At 44.9% G+C, this 11,136-nt stretch overlaps 1 protein-coding gene across 2 annotated transcripts in view; it reads right to left on the minus strand.

The window, feature by feature from the left end:
* Positions 1-11,136, minus strand: part of flnba (filamin B a) — a 62,865-nt gene that overhangs the window by 32,956 nt on the left and 18,773 nt on the right. For both annotated transcript variants that reach the window (XM_030729268.1, XM_030729267.1), the window contains exons 2-4: positions 2,322-2,431; positions 2,079-2,214; positions 1,847-1,944 (exon numbers count right to left, since the gene is read on the minus strand). In XM_030729268.1, the coding sequence (XP_030585128.1) occupies positions 1,847-1,944; positions 2,079-2,214; positions 2,322-2,431 (344 nt within the window). The remainder of the gene's footprint in view (positions 1-1,846; positions 1,945-2,078; positions 2,215-2,321; positions 2,432-11,136) is intronic.

Here is an 11,136-nt window from a genome sequence, read left to right on the forward strand (position 1 = left end):
TAACACACAGCAGAATTAAATGGACACGCATTTGATTTCATGTCTTTCCTTCTAATTTCAGACTCTCTGACCCAGCAGAGCAGCGGGGGGGGCAACATCGACTCAGTTTTAACCCAAATCTGTGGAACTGGGTTCAGTTCAGGCATCTCTGCACATCAAGTTCCTTCATACCAAACTGGGAAGCCATTTCCTTTTGCAGCAGGCTGTGTTCATGTGTTCATGAGGGCATTGTTAGGCTGAAACCAGGGGGGGGGGGGGGGGGGGGGGGGGGGGGGTCCCTAATCTGCTGCTCCAAGGTTTAAAGTATAAAAATATCACTGAACCATTAATACTTCCTTTCATTGAAACTAAGAGTCACTGATGTGGAAAACTTTTGGTCTGCAGGGTGAACCAGAGGTTGGAGCCTACACTGATCATCATGCTCCATGTTATTCTGTCTTCTGTAGTTAATGTTCTAATGCTGGATGCTCATATTAAACGTGGTGTATGTTTCAGGTAATCAGGTCAGCGTACATGTAACACCTGTGGGCCATCATAGAGCTCCAAACACCGTTTCAGGCAGTTTTTTCTACTCTTTGATCTGAGTGAATTCAGAGGCAAACACCTGCAGCCAATCAGAAAACAGCTGGCTTAAAGGGGGAGGAGCCAAAACCCCTCATTTCAGAGAGAAGAAGAACTGAGGGGCTGCTACTCTAGTGCAGCATAAGAGCTTTAAGTGATTGAAGAACAGCCAGCAGCTCTGGATGATCACGTTCATGGAGATTAACTCAAAGTTTATGTTAAAGTGCTGCAGGAGGTCTGAAGCCTGAACCTTTGGCTCTCAGGGGTTAACCTGTACAAACACCGATTTGAAACTCTGGTCATGTTTAATGTGAGCACTGGAACAGTTTGGTGTGACAAAGTAACAAGAAGTAGACGAGGTCACTTTTATAATGGGGATCAATTTTAAAGGCACTCAGAGTCAGTGTAAGCGCTGCAACCTAGCAATAAAAAAAGCATTTTATTTTTTCCTCCCATAAGTTTAAAATTGTGTAATTAAAGTCAAAGTATGTGCATTCCTCAAACTTAAAGACGTGGGGACATTCAGTAAAACATTTATGAAATCATCAATGAATGAAGTGGCTGAAGGAGAATTTCACACCAAAACGGAGGTGTGACAGATTAGTGACGACTTCAGGTGGAAACGTGGCCGTGAATGAACTCGAGGTATTTACAGTCACTGCCACGTTTAACATTTCCTGCTCGAGCTCCTCACAGGCCGAGCTTCTTAATCAATAACCCCCCCCCCCCCCCCCCCCCCCCCCCCCCCCCAGAGAAGACTTCTGTTTGTGGGTGTCAGCTGACTGGAAGCAAAGTCAGAGGAGGGAAAAAAAAAAAAAAAAAACAATGAATGAAATCAGGAGGTTTTGAAGTAAACAAAAAGCAACAATTTTCTTCCCTTAGAATTAAAAACGAGCCTGCAGAGAAATCATTTTGTACCCAAAGAAACAAAAACACTCGATGAATCACTTCCTGTAAACTGTTCCGTCATTACGGAAACGTTACAGCTGCTAAAGCCCGGGGAAGCATCGCCTCAGCCAAAGCTGTTAAAGTCTAAATAAAAGCTTCCTGAGCTGGAGCAACAATCAGGAAACCAAACAGCATCTGTGCCTGATGTTGCTCTCGACCTCTGACCTCTGGTGAAAACTCGCAGCAGAGCCTCAACTGGGCTGCACGACACAAAATGCAGAGCAGCCATTTAACCGTTAGTGATTGTTAACTTCTAGCCCCAAATAACAGTCAAAACATGTTGAAGGTCAAATTCAAAGGTCAGAGCGGTGCAGGCAAACAATGGAGGGAAACTGACCTGCGGGATGCCCAGCCACTCATCAGCCAGCTGCATGGCTTCAGTGGCATTCTCCACTGGTCTGACTGGATCCCAGGTCTCCCAGTCTGGACACAGGCCTGCAAGCAACACAAATAAGACCAAAGGTTATGATCAAGTCTTACATACTGTGCACAATAAGACAAGACTCAGTCTGGCTCAACCCCAAATCAGTCCAGATAAACATTCCCAGCCTGGAGTGAAACCACAGTACCTGGTGCACAGCTGTCCACCAGTGCTCCCAGTGCTTTGCCGTCCCTCCAGTCCTGGCTGAAGTTGGTGATTGGCAGATCGGGGACCTTGTGTTGGATCCAGCCCAGCAGGCGCTGCTTTGGTGTCTTTGATTCTGCCTGAAAACAAAAAGTGCCGCTGCAGTCACTCAGCTCCTATTTAATATCTGTGTGATAAACGCTAAAAAAAAAAAAAAAACTTTCATAAAAAGTGAGCTGGACGTTACCTCATGGTCCTCGCCTTCCCACATCGGCATGGAGATGGAGTAGTGCAGGATCAGAGTCCAGACCAAACCCAGGATCAGTTTCAGGTTCCCATCTACAATGGCTTTAGAGTCTGAAAGAGACCAACAGGCAGACCTCAGGTCAGATTCAGAGCTCACAGGACGTCACTGAGCTCCACCATCCCGTAAAGCCAAGTTTATTTCAGTGCTTTGTCCCCCCCCCCTGGAATTAAATATTTATTGGGTCATTCTTCCTCCTTCACTGAGGGGGTGTGAATGGCTGTTTGCAGGATTACTCAAAGTTATGGATGCATTTACACAAACATTTTACCACAATGAGGCTTGGATGAACTTAGTGATCGGACAGAAGGCAAATCATGACTAAGAATAACTTATATTAGCATATTAGACTGAAATAAAAACTGGGAGACTGTCCTGAGGACACGTCAAACTAATCTGGCCCCAGATCCAGATTCCTGCATCCTTCTGGGTCCAAACTCAGTTCATGGAGTGGCGGGAAATTTCAGGCATAGCAGGATTCTGAACATTGCACGAGTGTTTAAGAACCCATCCAGTGATACTTTACTAGTCTGAGAGCATGGAGGAGACAGACAGTTACTCTAGGAGAGCTGGACAGGGCCGTAGAAGGTCCTTAACCCATCAGGACTGGATCTGCTCCTTTGTGCAGGAGGAACAGGAGGAACACTGCAGAGCTACAACATGACCTCCAGCAGTAAATGTGACCAGTTAAAAAGATTTGGTCTGATTTGGGGAAAAAAAAAAAAATGTTTTATAATAATTTTTCTCACCCTTTCTAACAACTATGGGACCTTTTACCCATTGTGCTTTCCAGCCTCCAATAAATGACATTGAAACATCTGATGTCAGGCCCTTTATGCAAGTTTATTATGCATACAACACACACACACCCACACACTCGTGCCCAGAGGCCATGATCCACCTCCCTGTGAAAAGCCCGTTTCATTTTAGATGAGCCTTCATTATGAAGGTTGTTACTGTGTTGCTGTGAGCTGTTGACACAGTGCGCTGCTGAGATCTGAGCTGTATCAGAGTGTGGGAAACCCTGTGATCCACCCAGAGAAGCTCAGCTCCACCACCAGCAGAACAGCTGTGGTCCCAACGTGTTGCAACAACTCAGGTCTGGGTGGAGCTTTGCAGAGCTGCTGCCTCACCCACAGTGACAACATGACTGTTGCGACATCCTGCTTTCTGCATTTATCTGTTAGATCATTAGTTAGCCCACTTTCCCCTCTTTGCTCATGCTCTTTGTCCACCTGTTTGAATCTGCTTATCTGTGTGCAGCTTCTCCCTTTCTCACACCGAGGCTGTAACGCCACACCTTTTTAAGGATGTGTCACCACTATCTGCAAACACTGTCAGTGAACTTTACCCCCAGCCCACATATCCACCCATGGATGAGCTCACTGACTCACTCAGCTTACTGTTTATTCACACCAGCTGGAACACTTCATGCATTAAAAATAGGTGAGTAACTCAACAATGCATGAGAAAAGTATGATTCACAGCTCAAGTTCCTCTTTCCTCATACTCGGCCCTGACGCTGCCCCTCAGGCCGGCCTCCAAAACGAGCTGCTCTCCCTTTAAGGCAGCTTTATTCTGATTGGCTGTCTGTGGCAATTAGAAGGCTTGAACAGAATATGACCATATAATGACATGATTCAGGGCAAAGACTAGAAATCAAACTGAAGGCTGAGCTTATGGATCAGAGGGATTTTAATGGTTGCCCTCATTTATATGAAATCATGACTGTTTGATACGAGCATCCAGTGGAGCACAACTCAGTTTGAATGTAAAGGTCACAGGAAACAGATGATAAAGTTTGGTGACACGCTGGGAAAGCAAAGACCGGCTGTTACAGGTCACGCTGTGTTTCATGTTTTCTGTGTATTTTAGAGGTAAAATTAGCACTTCAGTGAAGTCTGCTGCAGTGGAATCAGTTTCTAAAGAGCCAATGAGGAAGTGTGTGGAGCTGCAATTCTGTCTGACGGCCACCAGATGGCGATAGCTGTGGTTACGAAAAGAGGGCAGGTAAAAGTGCACTCCGCTGAATACAGCAAACATTTTAGTGTCCAAATTAAAGTTTTTGTATGAGACTTCAGTTCCTGTGCTGGCTGGTGCTGCTGTCTGCTTGGGGGCGTGGCCTGCTGCCGCGTACTGCAGGTAAAACTACCAAATGAGTGAAAACAGTTGACCCAGTGGAACATTTTAATCATCAGGATTAAAAATGTGTAAAATGGTTTCTCAAAGCTTCCTGAAGCAGCTGTTTTTAAAGATGCCCTGAAATCATATTTCACCTCCGTTTAAATCAGAGCGCTCAGCACAGCTCACCTGTTGCTGTAAATATCAGGATATTTCAGGTTGGAAATGCCTGCTCGAGGATCTTTGATCAGTGAGGATAATTTAATGTTTCCACTTTTAAAGACGTGCAGCTCAGCTGAGCTCACAACATCAGCCTGAGACCTGAACAGCACCCGTGTGTGTGTGTGTGTGTGTGTGTGTGTGTGTGTGCGTCATTATCGACACAGTTTTGTGAGTAATGAGGCTATCGCCATGGTAACCCATTGTTCACATAAAGGTTGTGTAACAAAGAGTCGGGCCGGGTGGGGGGGGGGGGGGGCAGCCAGTCAAAACGATGAGGAGCAGAAACAATAAGACTGGAACATTTGTGGCATCTCCAGAGCTCAGCTCCTGTGTGACGTGTCTGCCACAGAGAGCCTTACTGAGGCCTTTAGCTGCTCTGATTATCTGCTGCATTACCCCCCCCCCCCCCAATCATGTGACGGACTCTCAGGTCTGCTCTGGGGACATGACCTCCCTCCTACAGCCAGCTACGAGTCTTCAGCCAATATTTCAACAGCGCAAAAAAAAAAAAAAAAAAAAAAAGCCTGCAGTGAAACGGCCTGATGTAAGGTTCTGGGTTTGGTCCAAAGAACACAGCCATAAATACTCCAGCAGCAGCCTGCCAACAAACACACCTGAGCAGGTACAGCCAAATCTTCTCACACCACTTGTATTCTTCATAGCTTCAAGAAATGACTGAACTTGTTAATCATGGCAATGATGTGACCCCACCCAGCTCATCCACCAGGGGGGGGGGGGGGGGGCAGGCTGTTCTGCAGTGGTTTTCACAGACTGAGGAAGACCCCAAAGAGATGATGGCAGCTGTATACTGGGGCCAACTTGGCCTTTTCATTAGGAATCAGTGCCAGTTAAACTCAAAGCCCATCCTCTTAGACAAAACTACTGGACAAATGTCTCAGTGTATTAACGCTCTCCTTGCTCACCTCACCCTTACTGCCATTAACGCTGCCTCAGCAGAAATGGAAACTTACTGGTAAAAAAATATTAAAGTTTAGAATCTATTATGGGCATTTTAAATATGCTTTCAGGCTTGAAGATCATACTTTGTACATTAGAAAAACACAAAGAAACCTGACTGAAATCTACAGTACAGCTGATCACATAACATCCCACCTTTCCACAGGTATAAAATAATTAGTAAATGACAGCTTAGGTAAACAGTTTAATACATAAAGGGCTCTAACCACTTTAGAGCAGAGATAATCCTAATATGGTTACCTCAGGCTGTGCACCCATCTGAAGAAGCCCCGCCCACATGCTATTAAAATTATGCGCGTTTATGAAGGGCAGCCAATCAGAGTTAGCCTTAAACAGGGAGGAACTAAAACCGCTGGTTTCAGACGAGATGACCTGAGGAGCTGCACCGAGGCCCCGCCTCAGATTTCAAATTTGGATTATTCTCACCTGAAAGCTCCTCGAGTGCAGTCCAAGAATAGAAGCATAGAGCTGGAAATGAGCACGGGGGGTGGGGGGGGTCATTAATAATGTGAGCATAAATCCAAAGACTCAGACCTGCCTCAGGGTCAGATTCTTACAGTTTAAAGATTTAGATTTAATTTACATTTTTCATGAAATCACAAGTTTGTCCTCAGAAATACGAGTCATGACTTTACTGTAGATCATGTGACCCCAAAGACCAACACTACACGACTGCAGTTCAGTCGAATCTGCTTTAGTTTGATTTTTATGACAAAGCATTTTTTAACCCTTTAGCACAGTTTTGAAACTGAACTCAATGGCCCTGCTGCACCAGGCGAGAGGCCTCAGTTTTCAGTTAACATGCTGCTACAGACACCAGAGGTACCCTCAGCAACAGACCACTGCAGTCACCACCTTTTATAATCCAGAGCTTTATCCGTCCACAGCTCCATTCACAGAACGGCTCCCGTTTGATTCAGACCGGATCGGCATCGTGTAAACAGAGCGTGAGGTGCTCTTCCTGCCCGTACCTGCTGATCTGACCTGCTGCTATGGAGACGCAACAACACCAAGACAACAAGGACAGGAATAGTGAAGCGGGTGCTGGGAGGGTTCGAGTTTGCACAAATGGGGAGTTTCTATGAAGAGAAATAGAAAGCAAGAGAGCGATGGAGTGTGTGATAGCACAGAGGTGAATTGAATGGAACTAAATGCCTCTTATCAGCGTGGCAAACCCTGGCTGGTACAGGAAGTTACATAATGAGCCAGGAGCAGATTTCAGGAATACCTGCCCTGAGAGCTTAAGCTAAACTAATTAACCTACTAACCAACCCAGACATCCAGAAAAATCTCCCAATTAAGTTCCAGACAGAGAACAAAACAAAGAAAATGACCAAAACATGCACGAGACCACAATGAGGCCCAGAACCAGACCCTGAGGGATCTCCACAAGCTCAGTTCAAGTTTCCCAACAAAAACATTTGAGCCAAATGTGACGACCCAACTATCCCATCTCTACCTATAAAGCACAGGTGGTGTTGGGCTTATAGTTAAAGAAAAGCAGGTTTGGAGAGGAAAAGGGGCATTTTGGTTACATCTGCTGCTCCACAAACTGATGGGAGCTGGGCATCATGTACTCAGTTCAGGGATTACAGCAGGTATTCAAGCTTCCATCCTCAGGCTTCTGTTTCTTTAACAACTCAGACGTTTGAATTATGAGGAATCATCTCACAATACGAGTAGAAACCCCAACTGTGTCTCAATTTTACATTATTTTCAAACTCATTCAGGGCAGACTGGCAGGAAGAACTGGGCTCTGTAATTACCCATGAACAGTGAAAGGCACCCACAGTATCTCTAGATGCTGAGCACATGGATACAAGACTGAGTACAATATCCCACAGTGACATCACCGCCGAGCATGAACTGTTCAGCGGAGCAAAGAACTGCCTCACCAGTTCTTCCAGTGCAACAGAAGCCTGTCTGGGGCCAATTCCTCCCAGCCAAGCCTTTCCATAGGGAGTTTCCCTTTTGCCCCTCTCACCACGTGGTTCGGTGTGACTGAATTAGGCAGCGTGAAGGAGCGCTCTGAATCTCAGGCCATCAAGAAAGAAGGAAAAAACTGTTATAGTCCTGAGAATTCAGCATTTGAAAGATCACAGCAACCAATCACCAGTCTGACCAAAGACTAAATGCTTAGTGCTCTAATAGATCAATATTATAACATGAATACCTCAATTTCTCATGTGTGAGAGAAAAAATAAAGCTGCACTTCACAGCCTTAATGACCTTTAACCTCAATCTTTTCTATAACCAAGTAAACAGGTCAGTGTTTTCTGATTGGCAGAAGCGCTCTCAGTCCAACCTCGACTTCTGTACATCGTTTCAGTCCTTAATCTAGTCACCTCATTTTCACAGCACTCAAGTATTGGAGAGACCAACATTTACTTTTCAGGGCTGAAGGACATCTGAAAGCCCTGGAAGATCTGAAGTGATGATCAATTATAGCTTCAACAGCAAACCTGCATCAACTTAATGTGTATGAAGCAGAGGAGCAGAAAGCAGCACTGGTACCCTGGATGTTTGATCTGCTTCAACAAAAATAATAAAAATACACCGTCATTAAACTGGAGGGTCGTGTCACCATGTGGGACAGGGTGGCTGCTCGAGACGAGTTCTTAAAGCTACATTCTGATACCAGGCTCATCATCGCTTTAAATATGCTAAAGTTATTACGTTTTATAAATGTGCTGTTGGGAGCAGAGGCGGTAACTGCAGCTCTTCCCTCTGAGCATCTCACCCTCGGTGGCACGGCTGCTGCCCTGCTCACAACAGCTGTTCCTCTGCACGATGACTCGCAGACGCACATGTTCAGCTTCCTAACCAACAATTTACTCTCGACAGCAGAGAACAGTTGATGCCTGAAGCAGATCATCACAGCCAGCATGCAGCCAGACACGCCCCTCCACCTGGATGTCCGACAGAGCGACGACAACACCAACACGGTCTCATTAATAATAAAGAAAAAGTATGTAGAGGATATCTTTGGAACCCAGGGCTCTCTGCAGGTCAGCGGATGTTCTTGGGAACAGCCTGAGAGGCCAGAAAGGAATGATGAAGTCCAAAACCTCTTTGGTTGGTGCCAACATTTTTTCTAGGCATGAAGTAGTGAGGATGCAGCAAAAATTCAACATTCAAGATGAGACAACTGCAGAAATAAATCTTAGAGCTCCGCCCCAGAGAGCAGTGGGTGTGGTCATTTTCCTCCAGGTTCAAACATTCCTGACACATACTCAGAGTTACTCACAGTAAACCTGAACAAGACTCAACCTGTTGGAGACTAATCAGAGAAATCTGAGTCATTACAAATTTTAAAATGTCAAAGAACTGCAGAAACGTGCAGTTTGGTGAGGTCATCGTTTTACTTCCTGTCACAGAAAGGGAGGGGGGGGGGTGCCCTGGCAGATGCCGAACACCTAACAGTTATTTAAGAACAAACTTACCCCAATACTGACCAAAATAATTTTTATTTGAGATTTACCACCTGCTTCAGGCAACAGCTGTTCTTTAACTGGGAAGGATTTAAGATTATTATAAGATTTTATTTAAGATTTTTAATTTAACACAAGCTGGAAACAAACCTAAAATAAAACGTTTCGGCTCAGAAGGTATCTATTAAAATTATGTCCTGATACTCATTTCTTCCCAATATAACTTTAAATTCAAACACGCTGCCCAAAGCAGTGAGAAGCAGAGGTTTTCGTTTCCACATTTAATGCAAAGCTCTTAAAGTTTTCCTCACTCACATCAACCAGATACATTGTAATGATCTCGGGCGTGTTAACTGTTTATGAATGAGGCGTGGAGCACGCCCTCCCCCACACTTCCTCTCTGAGCTCCCCTCCATGTTTGCAGTCTCCTCACAGCATTCAGGACTCATCCACCAAGAAGTGCTCCCATTTAGACCTCAGCCCCTCCTCACAGCAGTCCGAGCACTGCCTTTCATGGTATGGTCAAAGTGACTGATCAGTCTGTGTGTTGTTGACATTTATTAATTCTAAGTATTTAAAATAAAATAAATAAATGACTGATAGAATAATTTATTTCCCAGAAATATGCCTTCAAATGACATCACAGGATTACAGAGGTCTCACAGCTTTGTAGCCCAACTCTTAAATCCTGCATCATTATTTTTAAACTCTAAATATCTTTTGGCTTGAGCTCAACTGGTGTAATAAACGTGTCCCAGCCTATGAGGGAGCGACTGGTTGTAGAGAAGGGTGAAAGTTCACGACTATAAAAGAAAAATGAAAGTAAACTTAAACGCCACTGGAAACAAATTAAAGTTAAATCCTGTTTCCATAAATGCTGAACGACATTTGCAGTTGAACATAATTTATGATTCACTGCACAGCCCTGAATTCGTTTAACCTGTTAAAGTCCGTTACCTGCCAATTAGGGCAGCAGCATTTAATAATGTCACATGCATCTGTATTCATGGCACCAACTTACTGCAGACAACTCTGAGGAGGACAATCAAACATGTAGACAGTAATGAAGTTACAGCAGCTCCAACAACAGCTGCACTGTCAGGTGGACAAACTGTAAGAAGTGAAGAGAATCACTGATGTTTTAACAGATTAAAAAAATAAAGTCACTTTTTGTGACATCAGCAAAAAGAAAAAGATATAAAAGCAACACAGAAGATTAAATCTGGTGTCAAAAGCAAAGTTTGGTGGAACTGGACAGACGATACGTGCAGCGGTAAACAGGACGTGGAGCTAGTGTGTGTGTGTGTGTGTGTGTGTGTGTGTGTGTGTGTGTGTGTGTGGTTTGACCTCTGCCACACAGATTCCTGAGCGGTGAGATCGTCAACCAGCCCCCACCCATCCATTCACCCACCCAGTAAATCACCCTCCACCCTGCTGAGGGCCGATGGATGGTAGAGGAACACACTCTTAACCTTAAACCGTATACATCAGAGGCGGAGCTTAAAACAGCCATAAACACACACTCAGCAGGGAGGCTGAGCTGCTGTCAGATCAGTTATTAACACATCATTCATCCAACACACCGCCAGGAAAAAAGGACCCACACGACATTTCTGTGTGCCGAGAAACTGTGACAAAGACCATCAGTGTTTATAGGGCCCCCCCCCCTTTTTTTTGGGGGGGGGGGGGGGGTCGGTGCTGCAAAGTGGAGAAAGTTAAATAAAATGTTTTGAGAACATTGATTTTAAATGGAAACGTTTCTCTAAACAGTTTTACTAAAACACCCCTCAGTCATCACCACTGTGATGGATCAGCTGCAACCATCATCACTGAGGCGCAACATTCATAGCTGCTACAGTACTGGGAGTCATACCACAATGTTACAAAGTCACAGGTGAACATTTGTACAATATTTGGTAAACCGTTGGAACTACCCCCCTCCCCTTTTCCCATCTACAGAGCCAGGGGCGTGTGGAGGTGAGTAAAACATGTACCAGATGTTTCCA

The sequence above is a fragment of the Archocentrus centrarchus genome, chromosome 5, assembly GCF_007364275.1.
Source record: "Archocentrus centrarchus isolate MPI-CPG fArcCen1 chromosome 5, fArcCen1, whole genome shotgun sequence".
Taxonomy (NCBI): Eukaryota; Metazoa; Chordata; class Actinopteri; order Cichliformes; family Cichlidae; genus Archocentrus; species Archocentrus centrarchus.